Raw genomic sequence first — 27,297 nt, 5'->3', positions numbered from 1 at the left:
GTGGGCAAGGGATAGGCCAGCAACAAGAACCCAGGGCTAGTGGCAGTGGGGCACTCAGCGCCCGTACACCCTAAGGGACAGAGGGAGGGATGGATGAAAGGAGCCAGGAGGGATAGATAGAGTGTGGTGGAGAGCAAGTAATCCTGACAAGAGCAGTGACCCAGCAGGGGTGAAACCAGGAAAGTAAATAACCCACCCCTTCTCCTCCCATCTTCTGCCAGGGGCCCTGTCATTCCTTCTTCCCCTGCCTCTGTTGAGGAGTCTGGTCAGGAAGCAAGGACATGGCCTGTTGATGTAATTCATGGGGTAGAGAAGGATAGAGAGGGGATCTGGAGGGGGTGGAGCGTGTCTGACACAAAGGATGGGAATCTTTCCACAGGCTTTTGTTCAGTATTTCCCAATCAGCCTCCAGAAAGGTCTTTCCAGTTTGCATATCCACCAAAGGTGGAATGAATGCCAGTGTTTTGGACCCTTCCCACAACTGTATTTTGTCATTGAGAAATGTTGGTCAATTTGTTTTTTTATTTTTTTTAACGTTTTTATTCATTTTTTGAGAGACAGAGACTGTGAGTGGGGGAGGGGCAGAGAAAGAGAGAGAGAGATGCAGAATCTGAAGCAGGGTCCGGGCTCCAAGCTGTCATCACAGAGCCCGATGTGGGGCTCGAACTCGCGATCCGCTTAACTGACTGAGCCACCCAGGCGCCCCGAAATCTTGGTCAATTTGATAGGCAAATTATAATGGCCTTCAATTGCTAGTAAATTTTAACTTCATGTATGTGTATATATTCTGACCATTTACAGTCTTTTCTGATTTGAGGCATGGTATAATTAAGAGCAGATTCTGGCATCAGGCAGATTCCCAAAGTCCCTGCAGCGACACTTAATAGCTATGTGATTTTTGGCAAGTAGCAACCTAAGCCTCAATTTTCTCATCTAGGAAATAGTATCATAGGGTTGTGAGGTTTAAATGCAGTAATACATCTAACGCGCTTAGCACAGTGCTTGGTACGTCACAAGTACTCCATAAATATTAGCTGTTACTACCTTTAGATTTTTTTCTATTGAAGCTTTAGTTCTTTCCTGCCACTGTACAGATCTGCATATAAAAAGGATGCTAACCTTTTCTCTGATGTATATAAAAAACATTTTTCCAGTTTATCACTTTTATCTTTATTATAGTAACTTTTGACATAACGTATTTTTTACGAACTTGGACGGTCTTTCTTTTGAAATGTTTGAAATGTTTTTATGGTTTTTCTTTACTTTATGTTTAGAAAATCCTTTCCCTCCCTGAGATATATGCCCCTTTATTTCCTTTGTTCTTTTTCACCTTCAGTTTTTACACTTAACTCTTTAACAGTAATTTATTTTGGTACGCGGTATGAGGTAGAGATTGAATTCATTTCCCCCGTAAAGCTAGCTGCTTGACGCAGCGGCATATCCCCCCTCACTGAAAAGAAGTGCTAGACAATTAGATGTACTCGGGTCTTTCCCTGGGCTTTTCCCTTGTTTAGACTCTCGAGACTCTGGTCTGAGGCAAGCAGTCATTCCCAGAGCCGCGGTCGAGAACGCCACAGTGGTGAGCCAGGGACCCTCCTCAGGATCACAGTGGGATGGCTCCTTAGGCTTCAGTGAACTCACGTTTGCTCTGCCTCTCCCTTCCCTTCCCCTCCTTTTCCTCTCACTTCACCTGTCTCCTCCCATTAGCCTGTCTAGGCCTCTTAATAGTGAAAACAGCTGTCGTTCATTGAACGCGTGCTACATCACGGGCACTTTGCCTGCATTCCTCTTGTGCCAGCTCTGTCGTGTGGTCTGTTGCCTCATCTTTGCTCTACACCCGAACGACCGTAAAACGGGGACTCAGGCGCCCTGCACGAGGAGTAGGTGAGGGGGAGGGAGAGCTGCTTCGGCCAGGCTCTCGCATTGCTCTCCCTCCCACCGGGCCCTTCCCTTTCCTCAGGTGGCTCTCTTCTCCGTACACCCCCAAGGCAGTTCGTGAAAACACAGTACCCACGGAACAAAAGCTAAACATCTTAGCACTGCAGAAAATGCTCTTGACATCTGGCCCGGCCTTCCCCTTGGCCCCATCTCCTTCCCTTCTCCAACATGCATCGTTTAATTAGCCTATTATCATCCCCTCTTGGCAGATGTGGAACTGATGCACAGGGAAGTTAAGTGCTTTAACAAGGTCACACTTGGTATGTGACGGAGCTGGATGGAGAATCGGTGCCTTTTTACTGACAGCGGCTCAGGTCTGTTCCCTGAGCCTGTGGTGCCCTGCCCCCTGTCCTGTCTGCTCGGAGCGCCGTTGGGCATCCCGACCGCCTGGGGGACTTGTACCTGCTGCCACCCCTAGCTTGGAAGACACAGCCTCTGAGAGGCCTTTCCAGCTCTGCCATGTGAGCAGGACTGCACGTGGTTGTGGTCCAAGGGGGCCTTGCTGAGCAGGGGGGCCAGGGCCCAAGTCAGGGTGCACACTGCTCATGGGGCCATGGGCCGGACGAAGGAGTGCCTTTTTCTAAGTCACCTACCCAGAGGGGCGTCTCTGTGAGCTAGCGGTGGCCCTGAAGTTAAGCTGCATCGTCGCAGTATCTTGATAGACCACAACAGAGGCAGAAAGTGTCCCAGGTGTGAGGCTCATTTGGATGGGGAGGCAGCCCAGACAGGACAGAGTGTGCCAGTCCCTTCTGCTCCTGACCCTGAAAGTCACAGGCTTCCACCCGGGGGTTCTCTGGAAGGAAGGAGGGCATTGCCCCTCGGGGTCTGCCCCTCAGGCCGGAGAAGACCCCAGGAGCCTTCAAAGAGCCTGCCTGGGTGAGGAGTCCGTCCAGAGGTCAGAGTGACCATGCTAAGTGCCATCCTGACACGGCCCCTGGGGTCGTGAATAGGTCCATGCCGCAGTGACTGCTGAAAGCCATGCCGTGGCCTGGCCCAATCGCAGACCCGGTACCCTTCTAGTAATTACAATACCGACCCATATGTGAACACTGGGCATGCGCCAGGCACCGTGTTAGGTGTTCCAGTATAATATCTCGTCTAATCTTCACAGAAACAAGTATATGTGGTTACTCCCATCCCCCCAGGGAATAAACTGAGGCTGCGGGAGTTTGGATAACAGCCCTGGGTACTAAGGATTCAGACCTGAGCTCTCAGACTCCATAGCCTTGGCTCTTTCCATGAGGTTGCCTCTTAGCTCGCAATTTTACTCGAGGCCAGCAGTAAGTAGGGTCTTGAATTTTACCACTGGTAAATTCTCACCATTTTATTCATAGAATTTTCTCTTTGGTTAGCTCATTGGAACTTCACAACCACCCTGTGAGCTCCGCAGGCAGCAGTCGTCACTGCTTCACAGATGCTGAAACCCAGGCCCAGAGAGGACAAGCGCTTTGCCCAAGGCCATACAGCTTGTGTGTGGCAGAGCCTGAGTCTGGAATCAGCAGCTCCTGAGCAGTGAGGGGCCTGTGCCTGGCCGCCTGCCACGGGAGCGCACCAGTGGCCTGTGTCAGAGAGGAAACAGTGTGTTCCATTGTCACCAGTGTGCTACGTCTCGTTGCTAGTTTGTTGGGCCTAGAAGAGCCCGAGCTAGGCTCCTCCTGCAGCGACCATCCTGAGGCCCCGAGGCCAAAACAGCCGCTGGCGTTTCTGATCGGCTGCTGATGAGTGTGCTGTGACCTTGAGCGGGTTCCTTGTCTCATCTTGGCTTCAGCCTCTCATCTGTAAGCGAGGAAGGATTGATGGAAGCCTTCTCCAGCTTTAAAATATTATGATTTTCTGACATTTCAGGTGAAAAGAGTGGTCTCAGCAAAATAGGGAGGAAGTGTGGATCTCCACTCTGCCAGCTAGCATCGAGCCAGTTTAAGACCTGAGGGGTTCATTCTGGCAGGATTGTCAATGATTGATAATAATTTCCCAGGTTACCCACTCATCCCAAGGCTCTCTCTCCTGTCACCCTCCACCTCTTTCGTTCTCCAGTATCCTTAATAAAGTTCTCTGCATGCAATTTTAATTTTCCTGGTGAATAAGCTAATTAGTGTTCTACAAGAAAAGTGATAACTCTTCGGGGTTGGCAAGTTCTAGAAATCTACCTCAGACAGGCTCACAGGACTGTGTGAAAAAAGAGGTGTTAATGGGCCCAGTAAGCCCAGAGCCCAGGCAGGGGGGATCCAGGTGTGGAAATGGGACAGGAGAACCTGGCTTGCTTCATCATGCTTCATTCCCCTCGCTGGCTTCTTTCTTAGGCACGACGTCCGTGCGTGGTGGCTTTAGAGAGCCTCCAGCGACTCCTGTGTCATCTCCTTTCACTTAACAGCCCCAACAGACAGAGAACTCTGCCTCCCCAGCATTTCTAGAAGAGCCTCAGAATGGAAGCTCCTTAGTCTGCCCTGGGTGATAAGCCCATCTCCGACCCAATCCTGAGGCCTTGGGGATGGAGTTCTCTGGGCCAGACGGGGTCTCGCGCATGCCTGGAGGCAGGGGGTAGGGCCCCATGCTCCTGGACTAAGAGGACGGAGCAGCACCTGCCAAGCAATGGGTAGGCATAAGCCACACTGCTCTCGAATAAGGAACGTTCATAGCATGCTTATATTATTTTAGAAATCGTTTTCACATAATTTTTTTTAACCTCAGAGCGACCTGATGAAATCCATAAAAACAGGCATGGTTAGTATCACCGTTTATAACTAAGGAAACTGGCTTAGAGAGGTTTAAAAGGGGCACTAAATTACACACGTATAAGCGGCAGAGCTAAATCTCAAATTTGAGATTTCTACTTCAAGAGCTGCTATTCCTCCATCTAAAATTATTCATTAGACCACTTTAATTACTGTTGCCTGTAATGAATTTCATAGAAACCAGATCATCAAAACCACTGTCTGCTGGGACCTGGAAATAGCTTCCATACATTGAGATTGTACCTGCTCTTGAGTGATCTGACCTTCTGGGTCACTGCACACACATCAGGCGTGTTGCTAAGAAGGCCCACTGACAGAGTCCCTTTCACCTAGATGCTAAAAGAAAAAAAAAAAAAAAAAGCCCTTTAGTTTTGTTTTACACTAGTAACAAACATCCTGGTATGAAAATTAGAAAATGTAGAAAAGAAGAAAGTGAAAACCACTCAGGATCCCATCACCCAGAATTGGCGAATGTTGACTTCTTGGCACATGTCTTTCTGGACGGTTTTCCCATACGGGAAATACATAGAATGTGCTTTTATGAAAAATGGAATGACAGTGCCCAGGTCTCGGTGTTTCACTTGGCAGCATCTTTCCACGCCCGCTGACAGGGCCCTCCACCCCCAGTTGTAAGGCTGGAATAGCATCCTGAGGAGGGCCAGGCTCAGTTAATGCCCTGCTGCCTGAGCACTGGACGGTTTCCAGTCTGTTGTTACCCTCTCTGTGCCATGATGGGAATCCTTGGAACCGCATCACCGTGAGCATCCTCATTGTTTCCGTAGGGTGCACTGCTAGGAGTGAAATTACAGGGTCAGAGTGTTTGGTTTTAAAGCTCTTCATTCATAATCCCATGCCCCCCCCCCCCCCCGCCCCGCCATTGTGGTCCCATCAGCGGCAGACTGAGTGCCTGTTTCCTGCACTCATCCAATCCTGGCGATCACCTTTAAATATATCCGCAGATTGTCCAGTTGGCAGTCTGAAAAATGTATCATTTTGTTGAATTTACATGTCTTTGATGACTCCTGAGGTTGACCATTAAAAAGTCATTTGTAATTATGCTGAAAGCTTCTTCCCTTGTGCCTCTGTTTTATACAAGTCTATTGTGAATTTTGTGAGTGTTTTTGTATTAACACTCACTCGAATAACTGGCTTGAGTGTTGCACTCACGGGGCAATTTTCAGTGATTTGACATTAACTGAAAGGGACATTTAAAGTGATCTTTCAAGGCCACTGGCTTGGTGCCTGTTTAAATTTCACGTCCCAGACAGGGAAGTCAGCTCATAATATTTCAGCTGATGCCGAGGGTCAAGCATGAGATTATGGCTACCCCAGAAGGCAGAAATGAAGTCCAGTGTGACCTTGATAAACTGGGGAAAGAGACTCACAAAAGTGATGAAATATATGAGGGGAAAAGATGCAACTTGATCTGTTTAGGGAACAAACAGCCAGCCCCAGAGTGAGATGGAAAGGAAAAGCAAAAGCCTGGAGAATCCAGGCTGTCCAGGGCCCGGAGTTTCATCGGAGTGGCCTCCTGCTAGCCACCAGATCACGTCCAGTGGGGAGAGTGTAGCGTGAGGGCTGTGTTCGGCTCAGACCCTTCTGCGTGAGTCAAGCATCAGCCAGCTTCTAGCCCGTGAATCTTGTTCACTTTTGCATAATTCACTCAGCAAATATTTATTGTGTACCTACTCTGCTGATTTTGTGACCACTCTTAAAATGTGTGGGGAATCCAGACTTGCCACAAGAGCAGAATGACAAGGGGAGGGGTGGAGAATGAGGAATAATCCCAGTTGTTTGGCCCCAGGCAAAGAAGGCTGAATTGGAACAGCTGAGAAAATACGTAGGTTTTTATCCCGAGGGAGAGGCTTCCCACAATTTCCTCACTTAGATAAAACAGAAATGAGCTTGAGTTGTAAAGGGACCATTGAAGGTGGGTTTAAGGAATTTGGGGAGGAAAAAAAGCCGCCAAGATAGAATTGCCTCTTGAGGCACCTGGGTGGTCATCTTGGTGGCGTCGGACTTTAGCTCAGGTCATGATCTCGCAGTTCGTGGGTTTGAGCCCCTTGTCGGGCTCTGACCTGACAGCTCAGAGCCTGGAGCCTGGGTTCTGTGTCCCCCCCTCTTTCTGCCCCTCCCCGCTCATGCTCGCTTGCTCTCTCAAAAATAAATTTTAAAAAGCTAAAAAAATTTTTTTAACTGAAAAAAAAATGCCTAAGGAGACATATTCTTATTCTTGAAGAGACATATTCTTGAAGACGGTGACAGCCCATGTTACCTAGACTTAGTCGTCATCTGCTCAAGATGACTCCCCGGGTCCCTTCTTGTGCTAGAACGCTAGTTCCTTCGCGTCCCATAGCAGGAACACCCCACTGCAGATACACTTGCAGCCAGCTGGGTGTGTGGAATGTAAGACCGCACCAGGGTTTTAAGAGAATGCCTTAGGGAGAAGAGCCTGCCTTCTGGGTGAGGTGATTTGAAGGCTTTCTGTCATTTCACCTCAGCGTCAACTTCCCAGAGGGATGGCGGGCTAGCCTGGAGGCCGGTCAGCCAGCCTCCTGGCCCCTGTGGCTGCAGAACTCTGAAGCTGTGCCTTGAGCTCGCCCTGCCAACTAGTCTGCTGATTCAAGCCCAGCCTTAAAGAGATGGGCCTTGGCCCCCAGTGTGGATGCCCCGGGGAGAGGTGATGCCGCTGCCGGTAGTTGGTTCCTCGCTGCGTCTGAAGCCAAGTCTGGGTGTCGTCCTAACTGAGCAGGCCGCCCACGAGCCTGAGTTTTACACCTTTACAACTGTGATAAGTGTAGCTTCACAACTGAGAGCAAGTGTCCTCCCCACCCCCCCCCACCCCCCCACCCCCCCGTAAGCTTTTCTTTCCTCATCTGTGAAAGGCAGGCTGTGGACTCTCTGATCTTGCAGGGCCCCTGTGTCGTGTGAAATACCCCGAGTCTGTCTTTTGAAGGCCTGATTTCCCTCGGCTCCAGGGAAGATGTAGTTCCCAGTGGAAGCCACCAGGGGGTACTGCAGCTTCACAGACCTGGCACCCCGTGTTCTGGGAGGGAGATTCCTGAGGCTGGGGTGGGGGGGAGGGTTGGCTGAGGTCCCAGGGGGTCCTCTGCTATCTCACAGACAGTGAAGGGACTGAGCTACCTGTCTCCTGAGTGCCCTTGCAGCAGAGCCACTCCTTGACCTTCCATGCTTTGAGGTCAGGCCCCCTCTGGAGGGTCTGAGCTGTGGGGGACCTTTGGCATCTCTTCAGTGTCCCAGCTGTCTCTACCCTCCAGGGGATAGGGACAGGCTTTGCCTGGCTCTCGTGCCGTCTTGAACATGTCTTCTGGGCATCTGTGTTTGTTCACACTCGGGTCCCCGTATGGGGAGTGTGGGGAGTGCTCTGTGGGTATGCTTTTGTCCCAGACAGGCTTTCAGCATTCATGGGACCCTCCTGTCCTGCCTCCCTGTGCTGAAGTAAATGGGATGGGCAGCCAAGCCTTGGGCACTAAGCAGGAGAGGCTCTCCCCGTGTGGAGTCACAGCTCTTGGTGACAGCAGTGGACAGGACTTGGGACACACCACCTGTCACTGCACTGGGAGACCTGGGGCAGGGGGTGGAGGGGTGCCCGGAGCAGCCACCTGCCTTGCCTGGCCCATCGTGTCTCACCCGCTGTGGTGTGGCGCAGCTCCCTCCTCCATCGCTCTCCTTTTCCTGCCCCACCTCCCTGCTTTTCTGCTCTTCCTCCATTGCCAGTCTACTCCCTTTTCCCTTCTCCAAGACTACTGCTCCTGCTCCCTCTCCCAGGCCAGTGTCGCCAGGCCCGGGAAGCCTCTCCTTGGACACCTGAGTGGGAGAAGCACGTTCTGCCCCGTCCGCCAAGGCTGTTCCCCTCTTACGGCACTTTGTTCCTTGCTCCTGGAGCCTTCAGAAGCTCCTGGTCCAGGTTGGCCTGCCCTGTCCCTTACCTTGTTTCATTCCCCTTCTGGTGGCTCCAGCATGTTCACTAGCCAGTAGTTAAAGGGATTTCTCTCTAACTCCGTATTTTAAAAAAATAATCCAAATTTACAGAAGACTTGCAAGAATAATTTCCGTATACCCTTCACTCAGATTCCCCCGTTGTTAACATCTTACCCAACATATACACGTATACTTACAGACATGCAGTTTTTTTCTAAACCATTTGATAGTAAGTTGTAGACATGATGCCCCTTTGCTGACTTTACATACTTCAGTGTATATTTCTTTTTTTTTTAAATTTTGCTTATTTATTTTAGGCAGGGGTGGGGAAGAGCTAATGGGGGAGGGGCAGAGGGAGAGAGAGAGAGAAAACCTCAAGCAGGTTCCACACTCAGCACAGAGTCTGACATGGAGCTCGATCCCATAACCCTGGGATCATGACCTGAGCTGAAACCAAGAGTCGGACACTTAACCAAATGAGCCACCCAGGTGCCCTTTCAGTGTATGTATATTTTTTAACATTTTAAAGTTTTTTAAATTTATTTTGAGAGAGAGAGTGGGGGAGGGGCAGAGAGAGGGAAAGAGAGAGAATTCCAAGCAGGGTCTGCTGTGTCAGCATGAAGCCTGATGTGGGGCTTGAACCCACAAACTGTGAGATCACGACCTGAGCCGAAATTAAGAGCTGGATGCTCAACCGACTGAGCCACCCAGGTGCCCCTCAGTGCATATTTCTCAAGAATGGAGACATTCTCTTACAAAATCACGGTACAATGACCATCAGAAAATTGGCATGGATACAATACTGTTATATAATTACAAACTTTAGACTTTCCATTCCCCACCCCCTGCCCAGTGTCCATTGTAGCAGAAGAAAACAAAATTATATTTTACAGTTCAGTATCCAGTCCAAGATCATGTACTGCATTTCTTGTCATGCCTCGTTACTTTTATTCTGGAAAGTTCTCCAGACTTTATTTATCTTTCATGACCTTAACATTTTTGAATGAGATAGGCTAGTTATTTTGTAGAATACCTCTCAGTTTTGTCTAGTGTTTCCCCATGATTACATTCAGGTTCTGCATTTTTGACAGGAATGTCATACAAGTGCTGTTCTCTTTCTCAGTGACTCTTGGTGCTACTCTTGGACAAAGGATGGTTTCTTTACTTTTTTTTTTTTAAACTTGATTTTTTTTGAGAGAGAAAGTGGTCACGCATGCGATAGTGCGGGAGGGGCAGAGAGAGATTCTCTCAAGCAGGTCCTGCACAGTCAGGGGCTCGATCCCAACAACTGTGAGATCGTGACCTGAGCCAAAGTCCAGAGTCAGATGCTTAACCAACTGAGCCCCCCAGGCACCCCTTACTTGTTATTCTATGTTCATATTTGGATCCAGTCCCCCTGCCCACTCTTCCTGGCATCCTCGTTTCCATCCCACCGGGGTCGGTCCCACACCTGCTCCCATTCCACTTCCCTCCACACCTTCTTTGGTTCATAATTTGTGTCCCCACAGGGTCTCCCCTTAAATTCTTGTTTCTGTGTAAGAGACATTTCTGATACTGAGATCCTATCTAGATTTGTCAGGAAACCGTCAATCCTTTCCTGCCCTGCCCTCTTCCCAGGATTCTCCTTGACTAATTTATCACTCAGGCGCTTCTCTTACTCCTCGTCTTGTGGAGCAGACTTCCAAAATGGTGCCACTTTTCCTATTATGATCTTATAGTATGTAAATTTAATGATAATAACGGGGAGGAGGTAGAGGAATAGCCGAAGTGACTCAGGTATTCGCTGTGCAGTGTGGGCTGTGCCCAGGCTTTATCTCAGTGCATCCTGACCACAGCCCTGTGTGTCAGGTACTACTGTTGTTTTATAGATAAGGAAGAGGAGACACATGGAGGTCAAGTGCATGTCCAAAGCCACACTGCTGATAAGCAGCGGGAACTGAGATCGCACAGCAAAAGAAGAAGGAATAATTTTGGAAGGGGAGAAGTGGTAACAAAAAAAAAAAAAAAAAAAGTAGAAAAAAAGCCTGCTGAGTCCAAGCACCAGGGTGCATTATTTAGTGATTTGTCAAGTCACCAGAGATGAGAGGGCTGGAGAGAGCAAAGGCTTGGTGGAAGATGTAGATTTGGGAGTCTTTGGCATGGAGGCCATAGAGAAAGTCTTTGGAATCAGTAACTCACTGAGAAAGAAGTGTGGAGATGATGAGTCAAGGGCTGGCTGTGTGGGAGTAATCCCACGGAGGGAGCCGGGGAGGAGCTAGTGAAGGAGTAGTCCACACCTTCAGAGGCGCTTCTCTCTCCCTAAATGGACAGGTCCTGGGTTCAGGAGGCAGAAGGTGCTAGTCAAGAGTTCAGCAAACACACATTGCTCTCTTTTCTGCACTGGGCCAGGCACTGTGTTAGGTGCTGGGAACACGGGTGAAGAAAACCTCCTTGCTTGGCAATCAGAGTTCGTGGTCTCGTAAATCCTGTATTATTCTTATTTGGGACGGCAGAGGAGTTGTTTTTAATGTCACTGGTGTATGAGACACATTTATCAAAACTATCTCCAAAGCGTTGAATATCAGCGCCAGGAAGAACCTTAGAAATCAGATATGCCAGTATCCGTTCGTCCCATGAAAAACCGAAGCCCAGAGAAGCCCAGGGACTGGCCATTGCTCAGACAAATCAGTTGGTGGCTGACTCTTCTGGCTTCCAGGCCCCATCACCCACAGCATGACGGCTGTTATTGTCCAGTTTAGTTGAGGGAATTCTGTTGGGAGCCAGGCTGCCTTTGGAGGAATAGAGAGCTCGACTTTTGGAAAGTCCACATCAAATGAGTAGAGGGATCGTTTTGGTCAGCTTGCCCTCTTGGGAACTCCCCCAGCTCAGGGGGATTCTGCTGGAGTGCACCACCATCCACCGCATCCCCAGCATATTCTAGGCTTTCCTGAGCCTACTGACTATTTCAAGTGCTTCTTGAGGGTTTCCAGGGCACTTGGCCTCTAGACTTCGCCATTTCTGCTGAGGGCACGGCTGCCCCCACAGTCAGCCAGAGTGCCCCCTTCTTCCTGTTAGTCAGCCAGTACACACAGGTTATCAAGTCTGCCTTGGGGCAGCTCTTGAATCTGTTCTCTCGTCAGTCTCAATGTCATTACCTGTGTTCATCTCTCCTGGAACGTGCAGCAAGCTCCCCAACTCTTTTCTCTGCTTTCATTCATCCCCTCTTTCATCAAATTCTTACACATTGCTGTCAGAGCAGTCTCCTGACCATAAAATTTCATGATGTAAGGGATTTTATATGTCCATTTCCCCAGAAGCCATCTGACATGCTACTATATCATTTTCCTGTCAGGTGACCATCTAGGCCATTTCAATAGGTTTTTATGCATTGCATTTCGATTTTAAACAGATATTACAAAATGCTTACTTACATTGAACTAAAATATTTTTATTCTTTTATATACTTGTTTTATGGGCATAATTTCTTCTTGAGTCTCTCTAGAGGTGTTAATATGACATTTTTATAAGTTCTCTTTTGTTTTCTGGATTAACTCTTCTCTCAGAGATGGGTTGCTTTTCTTTCTCTCCTTCATGCTTCGTCATGAGCCTGGCTTTCCTCTAATGTCCTGTGAATCTTGATCGTTTGTTCATATTTATAAAGGTGATACTAGACTGTTCAGTATTAGAGGCTGGTGTCTTGCTCCTCAGTGTTCTGTGGTCTCTGTTCCATGAGCACACCTCCCCCCTAAGTGCCATGACTGACTGTTTTGTGTGGGGAATAGGTAAGTTTCCCTGCAGACTGTGAGGAGTGGAAGATATCCAGTTACCAGTCTCTTTGGCTCAAAAAGAGTATACTTAACAAAAGTGGGGTGGGTAGAATATTCTAATTGTTCAGTAAAAATTTTTTCTAATGTTTATTTTTGAAGGAGAGAGAGAGTGCAGGCAGGGGGAGGGGCAGAGAGAGAGGGAGACATAAATCTAAAGCAGGCTCCAGGCTCTGAGCTGTCAGCACAGAGCCCAGTGTGGGGCTCAAACCCATGAACTGTGAAATCATGACCTGAGCCCAAGTGGACACTTAACTGACTGAGCCACCTGGGCACCCCTCTAATTACTTATTTAAATATCACAGTGGGCTTTCAAATATCACTAAGATCATTCAGCTAAAAATCATAATTTTTCTTATAGGGAGTCGATTTTCCTTTTGTAGTAATTTTCAGAACCCTGTGATTCCATGTTCTTATGTGAATGCTTGTTCTCTAGGCCTGCTGCACAGTTTCCCTTCAGAGATTTATTTTCATGACTTCCTCTTATGTTTTTTGATTCCCAGTCTTCCTTAGACTTCATGGAGAACTTCCTAAAATACTTCTCTCAGAATCCGTGGATTCTCAAACCTTTAAGTCTTTGCATATATGAAAATGTCTGTATGTTGTGATCACACTTCATTGATAGTTTAGTTGGGTATAAAATTCCAGGTTCAAAATAAACTTCCCTCAGAATTTGGGATGCATTTTCAATTTCCTTCCTGCAGTCTAGCGTTATGAATTAGAAGCTTGATGATAATTTGATAATCTCTTTATTGTTACTTTATGTGTTCTTCTTCTGAGAGCTTTTAGAATCTTGTCTTGTTCCTTAGAATTCTGAAATGTCATGAGAATAAAGCTAGGTGTGAGTCTCTTATCATTCACCTCAATTATATATACTTTCAATGTGAAGACTCCTGCTGCCAGGTCTGGGAAATTTCTTCTTTGTTTGACTCTTTATGCTCTCTATTTTAAGGTTCTTGTCTGTTTGGAAATTGTATTAGATATTATACCTCCTGCACTGGTCATCTGTATCTTTTAACTTTTCTTTCTTGTCCTTTTACTTTTGCTTTGGAGACTTTTTCTTGACATTTTCTTCCAACTACTCTATTGAATTTTTACATTTCAAGAATTTAATTTCAGTTTCTACAAATTTTTTGTTTTTTAGAGATTACTTGATTTTATTATTTGTTCTCATTTTGGGGATGCAATATCTTTGGGTCTCTCTGAGGTTCTAACTGGAATTTAAAATTATCTTCAATTCCATGAATTTTCTTTGTTGTGTGTCCTTGCTGCTCCCATAGTTGTTTTGTCTCCTTAATTCCGTTGGGAAGAGACCCTCCCTCCACCACTATCTTTCCCTGTTGTTTGTCTTGGCTGAGGGGTTATCTGTTCGTTGGTCTCATCTGCTTTCCATGTTCCCAGAAATGTATCTAAATCTTTCAAAATTTAATCTGACAGTTGAAAAGCCATTCTCTGATTTGATAGACATTTTGGAGGAGGAGGCCCAGTTCGCCACTTTAAACTATTACCACCTCTCTCATGTCTAAAGAGTATTTTAAAACGGTCTTAGATATTTTTTATTTGTAACAAAATGGCAGCCAATAAAAGCTGCTACCTAGAAATACCTTTCAGTGTTTTAAAGGAATTTTTAACAGAACTGGCTCATGATTTTTATATGTCATTACCCTGAAGGGGCCTAGGCTTCACTGAAAAGCCAGAACAAGTCCTGCCATCCAGGAAGCCTCCTAAGTTCTGCACTTCAAGATGTGATTCCCAGGAATAGCAGCGAGGGTAAAAAGGCCCACTGTCACTGCCAACAGCGACCCTGTCAGTTCTGGGAGGCTCTGGGCTCAGCCGCTGGACTCTCTTGAGCTCTCCTGGCATCTTTTTTATTTCCCAGCCAAGGCCTACATCTCAGCAAAAGAGCACAGTTTAGGAACAATGGCCATGATCTCTGCATTTCATCTTTTCCTGTGATCAGAGGGTTCTCAGACGTCATTCAATGGTTTTACCAAGAGGACCCCCATAACAACCCATTAGTAAAGAGATTTAAAGGGAAACTTTTTTTCTTTAACAAAGATTTAATTTAATTTAATTTAATTTAAGAGAGAGGGAGGGAGGGGCAGAGAGAGGGAGAGAGAGAATCCCAAGCAGTCTCTCTGTTTCCAGCACAGAGCTCCATGCAGGGCTCTAACTCATGAACCACAAGATCATGACCTGAGCCAGAACCAAAAGTTATATGCTTAACTGACTGGGCCACCCAAGTGCCCCTTTTTAAAAAAAATTAAAAAAAAAAATTAAAGTTTATTTATTTTGATGGGGGAGGGAACCTTTTCTAATGGGTTGTCTGAGTCTTCTTGGTGAAATCTGCAGACAAGGAAACAAACCCATTATAAGAATGATAGAGAAGATGTTAACTTCTTGTCGTGGACTGTTAACGAGAGCTATCTCCAAGGGGTGCGATCATACAAGCTATCTTTCTACTGTTCACATTCTTGTATTCATAGAATTTTAGTGTCAGATTTGTGTCATTTGTATCATCATAAAGGAAACAGGGACCAGCTTGGCCCTTGTCTCCTCCACAGTCTGCCCCCCCGAACCCCCACCATCCAGCCTTGTTTCCCACTCCTTTCCAATATGACTGGTAGTCCAATTCCCCACTGTCCCGCTGTGGGTCTCATGGTTCCTTTCTATCATCTGCTCAGCGAACACTGAACACCTCAGTGATGGATGATGAAACTAGCGAATGAAGTTTCTATCTCTGTCCATAGACTACGTCTTTCCAGACTTGACGGAGAAGGCGGGTCCCATAGAAGATACCAGCCAGGGCCAGGAGGTGCCGAGCCCACCCTCACCCTTGCCCAAGATGAACCTGGTGGAGCCACCCTGGCATATGGCTCCTGGAGAAGAGGAGGAGGACGAGGAGGACGAGGAGGAGGAGGAGGAGGAAAGGGAGAAGGAGGAGGTAGAGAAGGAAGAGGAAGAGGAAGAAGAGGAGGAGCTGCTGCCTGTGAACGGATCCCAAGAAGAAGCCCAAACTCAGGGCCATGGCTTTTCTCCCACCAGCGGCAGCCGGGTGCCAGGGATTGCCAAGCACAGGCACGAAGAATCTGGGGAACAGGCCTCCTCGGGTGTGGAGGTGGGCAGCAGCATGGAGCCCAGCCTGTCACCATCCGCAGTCACCCCGAGCACAGTGACCCTGGGGGGGCAGGACTTCGTCAGCCAGGAGACGGGGGGCACGACGCTGCCGGCCACGGGGCGTGGGGTGGAGTTTGAGGCTCCTCAGGAGGCAAGCGAGGAGGCCACCGTGGGAGCAGCGGGGTTGGCTGGCAAGCAAGCGGAGGTGCCGTCCTTGGCCTCGTTCCCTCAGACAGAAGCTCCCAGTGGGGCCGAGACCCCAGCTGAAGACCCCCTTTACCCTGGAGCCTCCGCCTCTCTCCCGCTGGCCCCCCGAGACGCGGAACTGACACCTGCCTCTGCCACCTTGGGGCAAGAAGACCTCAGCCAGCAGCCCCAGGAAGGACAGGCCACCGAAGCCCAGTCCAGAATACCCTGGGATTCTACTCAGGTAAAGTGAGGGCACTCGAGGGCCACGCAGCTGCACCTTTCTCTGAGGAGCCTGGTCATCCCCAGGTGCACAGGGGGGATGGGAGGGTGTGCCAGGCTGAGGTGGGCGGCCCCTCTCTGGTGGGACTTTTGGGATGTGCACCCACACTTCCATGCAAAGGTAAAAAGCCTTGGGAGAGCTCAGCTCCCTCGGCCTGGCCTTGTTCAGTGCTACCGCTGGCCTTTCCCACTGCCTGAACTGTGCCCTCCACCCCCTCTCCGCACCCACCCCTGCTCTCCTCACCTCACCCGGCCCCAGCCCACACACCCAGGCCGGCTCCCTCCACTAGGCGGAAGGGGAGGGAGTCCTACTGTGTCAGGCCGTGCATCAGGCCTGCAGGCCTGTTTCCTGTTGGGTCGACAGAACACTAAACCCCTACGGGGTTGCCATCGAGAGTCTGTGGCTCTGGCAAGCCCTGTGCTGTCAGGCCCCTCCTCTCGCTGAAGACATCCTCGGTGGGGTCCCTGGACACATGTGGGCTTGTGAGTCTTGGGCCGGTGCCTGGGCACGGCACCTTGCAGAGGCTGTCAGCTCCCTCCAAGCTGCCGCAAACCTGTACCTGGCCTTCACCTTCCAGCATCTCAAAGAGTTTCTCTGGATGCCTTTCCTCGTGCCTTTGTAACCGTCACCCTTCTTTCTGTTTCCTTGCGCAGGTGATCTGCAAAGACTGGAGCAATCTGGCCGGGAAAAACTACATCATTCTGAACATGACAGAGAACATAGACTGTGTGAGTGCCGAGCTAGGCGGGGGCCGCAAAGAAGGATGGAGGCTGGCGGGCGCACGGGGGATGGGAGGGGGGCTTAGCCCGTCAGTCACGGGGGCCAGCCTAACCCAGGGGGTGAACCAGCACCCACCCATGTCTAAAAGAGGAGCGCCTGTATATTTTTAAGTTTCTAGAGGCTCTTTTATTCTCGCCCTACTCCGTTTTTAATTTCAGGGGGTTGTTTTGTTCACATGTGCAATGCCATATCTCCTGGAGGATATTGGAACTGTTTTTAAAAAAGTTGCTTTCCTTATTTGTTACTGTTGGCCTTGGTTTTCTCACGTGCATTTGCTCCTCAGATGCCTGGTAGGTTTGTTGAGAGCTATTTAAGGAGGGCCATCAAAAAGCCGGTTGGAAGCTTTGAGCTTAGGATTGGGGTTTGTTAACTGTGGTTTCTCAGGAGGGTGGACTGGCTGGGCCATTTTATTAGATGATTTCTAATGTCAACATTTTTAGGTCCTTCCTCTTTGGGCAATTAGATTCTTTGAAAAAGGGACATCGGTCCTACTGGGAGCATAAAGGGCTGGTTGCCAGTGTTCTGAGAGCCAGGGTGGGGAGAGGGGTGGTGTCTCGGTGTCAGAACACATGTACATGGATAAATTCATTTACCCCCCCTGCTTTGCATTGTGAGCCCCCTCCCTCAGTTGTGCCCTGTGACCTCTGGGTCAGAGAGCCTCTGTTTTAACCCTCTTTGAAGAATCAATTCCCAGTCTTCTGCCAGGGACATTTGTCAGCTGTGCAGTGTTGGGGAGAGGAATTAGGGATCCAGCCACTTCTTAAACAGACTTTCAAACAGTTTTCCTATTTTTAGAATCACGTTCATCCCCTCTTCCAAAGGTAACCAGCACTGCCTATTTGAGAACGTTTTAGTTGGGAGTTTGACAGTAGAAGTGTGACTGCTTCTCAGCTTGTCCCATTTTGGCTTAGGATTCAGCTCTTTGGGGCCTGCTAGACCAGGAGAATGTAGCTCCTCCGTAGGCCTCCGGGGCCAGACGCTTACGCTCTTGTCTCCTTTTCAGTTTTGTTTTGTTCTTGTCTTTGTGGGTTGTTTTTTTCTTTTTAATGTTTATTTATTTTCGAGAGAGAGAGAGAGAGACAGAGCGTGAGCAGGGAAGGAACAGAGAGAGAGAGGGAGACACAGAGTCGGAAGCAGGCCTCAGGCTCTTAGCTGTCAGCACAGAGCCTGACGCGGGGCTCGAACTCACGGACTGTGAGATCATGACCTGAGCCGAAGTCAGACATTTAACCAACTGAGCCACCCAGGCGCCCCTTGTCATTGTGGTTTTTGACCTTTACTATCATTTAGTGGATTTAGGGGAGAAGGTAAAGTATATGCGACGCGTGTGTTTATTAATTCAAGAGTGATCCATGAGGTTTTCTTTTTTCCGTTATAAGTAATGAACAAGTGGATTTTTAACACTGTTGATGTGTTTTGAGCTGTTGCAGTGATGATTCTTACTGATGCCCGTCCCTGGCCATTGAGAGCCTCTTTGAGGTGGCTTCTTTTTGACCAACCTGTTAGTGTTTGATAGTTTCCTGGTTTTCTGGTATAATACAATGTGCCAGGCTCATCTCGTGCTTTCCCTCCCTAGACATGAAATCAACATTTCTCTAAGCCCTCATTCGTTTTATTGAAATACGGTACTTAGAGACCACAGTATGAGTACTTGAGGCCATTAAATTTTGTGTGTGCATATTTGAATAATAAAGTCTAAAGATAATGTCTCTCCTCTTTCCAAACAACACATACATATATAAAAATGCTTCCTTTTTTTTCTCAATATTTTTAAAGTTTTATTTATTTATTTTGAGAGAGACCGAGACAGCACAAGTGGGGAAGGGGCAGAGAGAGAGAGAATCCCAAGCAGACTCTGCTCTGTCTGCGCAGAAACTGATGCAGGGCTCGAACTCATGAAGCTACAAGGTCATGACTTGAGCCAAAACCAAGAGTCGAATGCTTCACCGACTGAGCCACCTAGACTCCCCTATAAAAATGCTTTCATTCTGCTTTCCCTGTTTTTGCCTTGTTAGTCTTTCTCATTTAATATTTGATCTCCACCTAATTAGCCATTTGTATTTTTTATGATGTGTTTTTTTCTAAGATTTTATTTTATTTTTTTAAGTCTGTTTATTTAGAGAGAGAGAGAGAGAGAGAGAGAGAGATTCCCAAGCAGGCTCCAACCTGTCAGCATGGAGCCCTACGCAGGGCTCAAACTCACGAACTGTGAGATCACGACCTGAGCCGAAGCCAAGAGTTGAATGCTTCACCGACTGAGCCACCCAGGCACCCCAGTGATGGATATTTTTATTGTGGTAAAAAAAAAAATCTAACGTAAAATTTATCATCTTAACCATTTTTAGGGTACCGCGGTGTTAAGTACGTTACCACTGTTGTGAAACAGATCTCCAGAGTGTTTCATCTCGCAAAACTAAACTCTGTCCCCGTTAACCACTCTCCCAGACCCCCAGCAACCACCACCCTACTTTCTGTCTCTAAGAAATTGACTAAGTGTGTCTTATAAGTGGAATCATACAATACTTGTCCTTCTGTGACTGGCTTGTTTCTCTCAGCAGAATGTTCTCAAGGTCCATTCATGTTGTAGCCTGTGTCAGAATTTCCTTCCTTTCTGAGTCTGAATAACATTCCATGGTATGTATAGACCACGTTTTGGTTTATCCATTCATCCGCCAGTGGATATTTGGGTAGCTCCCCCATCTTGGCTACTGTGAATAATGCCGCTGTGAACACGAGTATACAAATATCTCTTTGAGACCCTGTTTTCAATGATTTGGGGCATATATATATATATATATATATATATATATATATATATATTACCCAGAAATGGAATTGCTGGATCATATGGTGACTCTATTTTTGATTTCTTAAGAAACCTTGGTACTGTCTTCCATAGTGACTGAACCATTTTACGTTTCCACCAGCAGTGAACAAATGTTCCAGTTTCTCCACATCGTCACCAACACTTGTTTTCTGTTTTGTTTTGTTTTTTTAAGTGTATTTATTTTGAGAGAGAGGGAGAGAGAGAGAGCACAAGAATGGGAGAGGGGCAGAGAGAGAGAGAGAGAGCACAGAGCACAGAGCCTGACACAGGGTTCAAACTCATCAACCATGAGATCATGACCTGAGCCGAAACCAAGAGTTGGATGCTCAACTGACTGAGCATCTGATGCTCAACTGACTCAGACCTTCCCTGTTTTCTGTTTCTTTCTTTCTTTCTTTCTTTCTTTCTTTCTTTCTTTCTTTCTTTCTTTCTTTCTTTCTTTCTTTCTTTTTCTTTTTTTGAATAGGGGCCATCCTTTTTTAAATTTTTTAACTGTTTATTTATTTTTGAGAGAGAGAAAGAGCACAGGCAGGGGAGGAGCAGAGACAGGGGGAGGTACAGAATCTGAAGTAGGCTCCAGGCTCCACACTGTCAGCACAGAGCCTGACACAGGGTTCGAACTCACCAACCGTGAGATCATGACCTGAGCCGAAGTCAGATGCTTTACCGACTGAGCCACCCAGGCGCCCCTCAATAGTGGCCATCCTAATGGGTGTGAGGTAGAATTTCATTATGGGTTTGATTTTCGTTTCTCTGATGATTACTGTTATTGAGCATTACTGTTACAGTGCTTGTTTGCTTTATCAATATATTTATTCGTTTCTTTGCTTGCACGTCTTTTCACATCCCCATTCCTTTCTTCTGAATTTAACCACCTTCTTCCTGAAATATACCCGTTAGCAGCTCTTTCTGCAAGGACATATCTCTATCGGCCTTCATTACTGTGAGGAACGTCTTTAATTTTCTCCTGTTCTTTTTATGTAGCTTTTTATTTTGAGATAACCTCAGAAGACTTATACAAAGAAATCCCATGTATCTTTCAGCCAGATTCACCACCTCTTAACATTTTTTCAAACCATTTGAGAGTAAGTTGATGGCATTGTTGCCTTTTGTCCTTCCCTCTCAATACCTGAGTATGTGTGTCTTCAGAGCAAGGCTGGTCCTTCAGCTCACCCCAGCACAACTATCAAAATCGGGGTGTTAACACTGACTGATGCACAAGTGTAATTTGTAGACCTTTCTTAGATTTCACCAGGGGTCCAGGGTCTCACCCGGAAGAAGGCATTGCATTTAGTTTTCATGTTTTAGTCTTTAATCTGGAATGAAACGTCAAGGGTTCAATGAAAAGTAATTGGAGTCATGCACGTAAAAATGATGGAGCTCTGCAGAGAACACATCCTCTGACAGCCTCTCAGAGAAAGTCTTGCAAGGTAAAGCTTCAGTGTCAGGAATTTGATCCGCAAGATTGCGAAATAAGCAGTGCAGACGTACAGCTTCTTTTACGTGACCTACAGTATCACAGATGGTCCATGCAGAGGCAACTAGAAAGGAGCCTGTGGAGAAAAATCCAAGAGAGGAGCAGAAGGATGAAGTAGTAAACCGAGAGGTACGGTCTTTGGGTTCTGGAAGGCAAAAGAAAATCCTCGGTAGTGGTGCAGGGAACTGACCTGTTGCTCTGCACAACAGAAAGAAGCCTCGAGGCACCAGGACGAGAGGTGTTGGGGGGGTGGTACCAACCATCCTTCGGTGAGGGCCCTGAAAGAGCTCTTCAGCACAAAGGACTGGATCGCGAAGGCCTAGAGACAGAAACGGCTGGAGAGGAGTTGATCCTGCGTCTGAGGCCCCTGAGTTGCTGAGTGCACACCACGGACGTACTTACTAGATGTTTCAGGCTGTCTTGTACTCTCTCTGCCCTACCCTGGAATTGGCCCTTTCTTCAGGGAGCCCTGGTTCCTTTTGAAGAGGAAAGGTATTCAGAAACAAGATCCGGGCTCCCAGTGTGCTCATGGCTACTGGGGTATCATTGCTTCTTGGCCTTTTTAGAGGCCCTGAGAGAGAATTATCTGTATTTTTTCTCTGTAGACACAGATACACATACATAATACATGTGCACATGTACATATGTGTTTACTTCTGTATTCACACATATTTACAGTGATAACTTCGATTGCTTACCGTCCCAATGTTCCAGTTCTAATCCAGGACCACTGGCTCTTCCCAGCCTTCTTCTGTTCCACAGAAGTATCTTCCTTCACCGACGGAAACCTCACTCCCAACATCCCCAATGTACGTACTCATTTCTTCAGTTCTAGAATACACAAGCGGTTGCAGGATTTTTAACGCACGCTGATGCAAAAGCAAACCTGCTGATAAGTAAACTTCAGTGTCTGCTTGCAAGTTTCTTTGGTCTTTGGATGATTCTGAAATTAATTTAGTTTTTTTCCCCCTTTTGGTGTAGTTATGCATTTGAAATATGATTAGGTTTCTTTGTTTCTGTTTGTATTCAATTTTGGATCCCCCATCCTTGTTGATTTAATTGTATTTTTGAGTATGTAAAGCATTAATGTGGTTCTAAATATCTAAGGGACACAAAAATGTATGCTTAGAGAAACCCCCCTCTCCCCCATTACCTCTTGCCTTCATTCCCACCCACTCCTTCTAGGTAACCAATCTCATTAGTTTCTGGTTATCCTTCCTCGGTTTCTTTTTATAGAAATAAACAGATAGATGTAGAATTGTTTCCATTTTTTCTTGCAGGGAAGGTAGCAGAGTATTTTTATTTTTATTAGCTTGATAGGGCTGTCATAACAGAGTACTACACTGGATGGCTTAAACACATAAATTTATTCCTTCACTATTCTGGAGGCTGGAAGTCCAAGATTAAGGTGCTGGCAGGATTGGTTTCTCCTGAAGTCTCTCTACTTGGCTAGCAGATGGCTGTCTTCTCCCTGTGTTTTCACACAGTTTTTCCTCTGTGTGTGTCTGTGTCCTCAATCTCCTCCTCTTGTAAAGTCACTATTGGATTGGATAGGGCCACCCTAATGACCTCATTTTAACTTAATTACCTCTGGAAACACCCTGTCTCCAAATGCAGTCACATTCTGAGGTACCAGGCGTTAGGACTTCAACATATGAATTTGTTGGGGGGGGGGGGGCGGTGGACACAACTCAATCTATAACATTTTTTTGCATTTTACTTTTCTTGCTTAACAGTATATTCTGGAAACCACTTTATGTTAGCCCACGGAGATTATTCTCAATCATTTTATTTTTACAACTAATAATACTCTGTTATGTATGTGTATTATAGATTATTCATTAAATTTCCCTTGTGTGGGCATCTGGGTGGTTTCCAGTATTCTGCAATTACTTACAAGGCTGCATTGACTAACCTTGTATGTATTTTTGTGCTGTTGGGATGTATCTTCAGAGTAAATTCCCAGAAGTGGGATTGCACATGCAGTTTGATACATATTACCAATTTCCCATTTCTCTCTCATTCTCGTTACAAGTTTATTGGGCCTTATTTTTCTGTCTACTACGTCTCTTAACACTTTCATGGTTTCTCTCTTTAAAATATCTCTGATGCATTCTTCTTTTTCCATTTTATTTATTTTGGAGAGAGCGAGAGCATGGCTGGGGAGAGGGACAGAGGGGGAGAGAGAGAGAGAATCCCAAGCTGGTTCCGTGTTTAGTGCAGAGCCCAGTGCGGGGCTCCATCCCATGACCTGAGCTGAAATCAAGAGTCAGACACCCAACCGACTTAGCCACCCTGGCGCCCCTCCCTGATGCATTCTGAGTGATTTCCTAGCTCTATCTTCCAAATTAATAACTCTCTTCCAGCAGTGTCTGATCTTCTGTTTGATCCATCCATTGAATCTCTAATATAGATAACTGTTGTATGTTAAGAATTTCTCCTCGGTTCCAAATCCCTCCCTTTGTTCTTCATTTTGTTCCCTTCTTTCATTATGGCTTCTGTTCCTTCATTTTCTGAATTGTTGTAAGTATATTAATTTTGTGATTTCTTTCCTTTTGTTTTAGTAACACGGCATCCTGGGATGTCGGTTCTGCTTGTGGCTTTGTATTTTACTCCCTTTCTGGGTCACCATTTATTATTGTGATCTCCTCTTCAACCCTGGGTTGTGAAAGAGTTCCAACAAAGTGGTTTCAGGGAGACTGTGGGAGTTCCAGGGGCCCCGGGTCAGCTTTCATCTTAGTTCTTGGCTTGGATCTTTATAACACAAAGAACTTCACATTTGGACTCCACACCCCGGTAAAGTACAAGCCTGTTTTTTTTTTTTTTTTTTAATGTTTTTTATTTATTTTTGAGGGAGACAGTGCATGAGTAATTGAGGGGAGGGGCAGAGAGAGAGGGAGAGAGAGAATCTCAAGCAGGCTCCGCACTGTCATTGCAGAGCCCGACATGGGGTTCCATCTCACGAATGGTGACATCATGACCTGAGCCAAAGTCAAGAGTTGGAGGCTTAACCGACAGCCTCCCTGGCGCCTCAAGCCTGAGTGTTTAAGTGATCTTGGATGACCTTTTTCCCTTACTCATGGACACGGGCAGACACCCTGTACAGTTCCTCCAACTTGGGAATGTTTCTGAGTCCCCATTTCACCGAAAGGGTTGCTCTTTGGGGACGTCGGACTCCATCCTGGTGCTCTGCTCTAGTTCTTCATCTCACATGCGCCAAGAGCACGTGGACATTGAAAGCCAAGTGTCCAGGTCCAGGGTCCTCTGTCTGGGCCCCAGACCCCCAGGAGTTGATGCTGTGGCTTCCACACCTGCTCACTCTTCTGGCTTTGAGTGCCCTCTGTTTCTGCCGTGGTTTTTTCCAGCGTTTCTCCATGTTTGTAGCAAGGTGGGAGAGCAGGACGTTCATCAGTTCTGACTGCTGTGTTGCCACAAGTCAAAATGATCTGATGGCCAGGGCATGTGTCCCTTTCTGTTTGCCGTAAGGACCATACCAGTCATTTGGAGTTGCATATAGCTTTAAGGCATTGGAAATGGGTGCTTGGATGGTAGCAGAGGATCTGGAGTCCCTACTGTGGGAGAAACGGTGTGACGTACAGGAAGGACCATCCACCCAGGAGTCAGCAGGGAAGATAGCTTACACCCACATGTGTATTGCCCTTAAGAAAAGCTCTAATGCCTTACAGTGTACATCCAGAAAAGTGCACAGATCATAAGTGTGCAGCTTGTTGGATTGTCACAAAGGGACCACGCTCACATAAACACCACCCACATCAAGACACAGAACATGATCAGCACTGCCAGAGCCCTTCTCATTCCCCCTTCCAGATGCTGTTCCCTCAAGGGGAACCGTTTTCTTGACTTGTAACCGTATGCTGGTTTTGCATGCTTTTGAACTGTATATAAACAGAGTTATTCAGTTATTTTGTTTCTGGCTTTTTGAATTTTTGCAAAAACATTTTGTTTTTGAGATTCATCTAGATTGCATGTAGGGAAGTTTGTTCCTTCGTGATTCTGTATAGTGTCCCATTGATGTATGTGTTCTAATGTTGCTGGGCCTTTGAGTAATTTCCAGCTTCGGGCTCTTGGGAATGTGCTGCTGTGGCTGCTCTTGGACACATATTTTGGGGAGCATTATGGACACAGTTCTCATGGTGGCATGGCAGGGGCACGGTGTGTATATATCCACCTTCAACAGAAGCTGTCCAACAGCCTCCCAAAGCGTTTGTACCCAGTTATACTGCCTCTAGCAGTATGTGCCAGGTCTGGTTCTTCCTTGTCTCTCTCAGCCTTGGCATTGTCTTCATTTTAGGCATTTATCAAAGTGTGTAGGGTGCTGGTGTCACTTTGTGGTTTTAATTTGCATTTCCCTGATGAATCACGAACTTGAGCACCTTTTCATATGTGTTTCGGCTGATTGCATCCGATTGGGTTATCTTGACGTTTTCAAATTAATTTCTCTGAATTTATATAACCTGGATGTGAGATCTCTGTGAAGTGTGTGTGTATGTGTATGTGTGTGTGTATATACGAGACATATATCTCATAAATATCTGTTACTGTTCTGTGGGTTGCCTTTTTCCTCTCTTTTTTTATTAATTTTTTTAATATTTATTTTTTGAGAGACAGAGTGTGAGCAGGGGAGAGACAGAGAGAGAGGAAGACAGACACAGAATCCGTGCTGAGCTGTCAGCACAGAGCCTGACGCAGAGCTCAAACTCACGAACCGTGAGATCATGACCTGAGCCGAAACCAGTCGCTTAACTGACTGAGCCACCCAGGCGCCCCACCTTTTTTCTCTCTTAATAGTACCTTCTGATAAACGGAAGTGTTTTTTTTTTAATTTTTTTAATGTTTAGTTATTTTTGAGAAAGGGACAGAGTGCGAGCAGGGGAGGGGCAGAGAGAAGGGGAGACACAGAATGCAAAGCAAGCTCCAGGCTCTGAGCTGTCAGCACAGAGTGTGACGCGGGCTCGAACCCATGAGCTGCAAGATCATGACCTGCGCCGCAGTCAGAAACTTAACCGATTGAGCCATCCAGGTGCCCACGGGAGCTCTTAATTTTTAAAAATTTGACCATAGGGTGCCTGGGTGGCTCAGTCGGTTAAGCGTCCGACTTCGACTCAGGTCACAATCTCGCGGTCCGTGAGTTTGAGCCCCGCGCCAGGCTCTGGGCTGACAGCTTGGAGCCTGGGGCCTGCTTCCGATTCTGTGTCTCCCTCTCTCTCTGCCCCTCCTCCGTTCATGCTCTGTCTCTCTCTGTCTCAAAAAAAAAAAAAAAAAAATTGATCATAAAATAGTCCAACTTACCAATTTTCTCCTTCATGGTTAGTGTTTTCGGGTCCATTTTAGAAATCTTTGCCTCCTCGGAGGTAACGAAGATAGCTTTCTAGGCTTACTTGTAAAAGCTTTAGATCTGAAATCCATCTGGAATTGACTGTAGTGTGAAGTATGAGTCAGGGAATTTTTTTCTTGATACTGGGCTATCCAATTGTCCTGGCACCTGTGACAGAATAAGTACTTTCCTTTTAATCCTAACATTAAGCTCATCATGTTAGGACCAATGCTCACGTTTTCAGATGGGGAGGCTGAGGCTCAGAGAGGTTTAGTATTTTGCTAAAGGTCCCAGAGCTGGTGAATGGCAGAACCAGGATTTGAACCCAGATTTGTTTGATTCCAGATTCAGGGCTTTCTCTCTAAGCCAGTGACACTCAGTGCCTATCTACAAAATAAGTGGCACGAAATATATAGCCATCAGATGTTACCAGAACATCGCAGGTCTGTGAGCTTAAGCCAGGCAGACATCTGGACACAGAAAATGTGGGACGTGAACATGTCGGGGATCATAGGCCTGTGGCACTGGGGAGGCATTGCCCTGGTAGGAGTGTGTTCCTTTTGTAAGCAGGGAGGCTGCTGGGTTCAGTGCATGCATGCGGCTGAGGCAGATGCAGGCGTGTACCCCATCCCCCCATGCGTGTGCACATGAACATGAGGACGGTAAGACCTGCTTGGGGAACAGGGCTTTCCCACCAGCTCATGGCTAGCTCCGGATACCAGTTTTCTGCCAAGTTCGGAACTTTGGCTTTAACTTGGCTTTCTGTTAGGCTGGTGAGTGCCAGGGCTTGGGCTTCCACCTGCCATTTGCCATGGTCACAAGGAACTCCAGTCCCCTTGGTGGCCTGTAGGGTAGGACGATGACCTGGGAGGCTCAC

The 27,297-nt window shown here is 47.0% G+C and overlaps 1 protein-coding gene across 1 annotated transcript in view; it reads left to right on the top strand.

Moving 5' to 3' along the window:
• PODXL2 (podocalyxin like 2) overlaps positions 1-27,297 on the top strand; it is a 39,915-nt gene that overhangs the window by 7,290 nt on the left and 5,328 nt on the right. The window contains exons 3-4 of the mRNA XM_045494031.1: positions 15,166-15,962; positions 16,655-16,729. Coding sequence (XP_045349987.1) covers positions 15,166-15,962; positions 16,655-16,729 — 872 coding nt within the window. The remainder of the gene's footprint in view (positions 1-15,165; positions 15,963-16,654; positions 16,730-27,297) is intronic.

The sequence above is a fragment of the Leopardus geoffroyi genome, chromosome A2, assembly GCF_018350155.1.
Source record: "Leopardus geoffroyi isolate Oge1 chromosome A2, O.geoffroyi_Oge1_pat1.0, whole genome shotgun sequence".
In the NCBI taxonomy this organism is placed as follows: domain Eukaryota; kingdom Metazoa; phylum Chordata; class Mammalia; order Carnivora; family Felidae; genus Leopardus; species Leopardus geoffroyi.
This window is presented reverse-complemented; position numbering and strand designations above follow the sequence as displayed.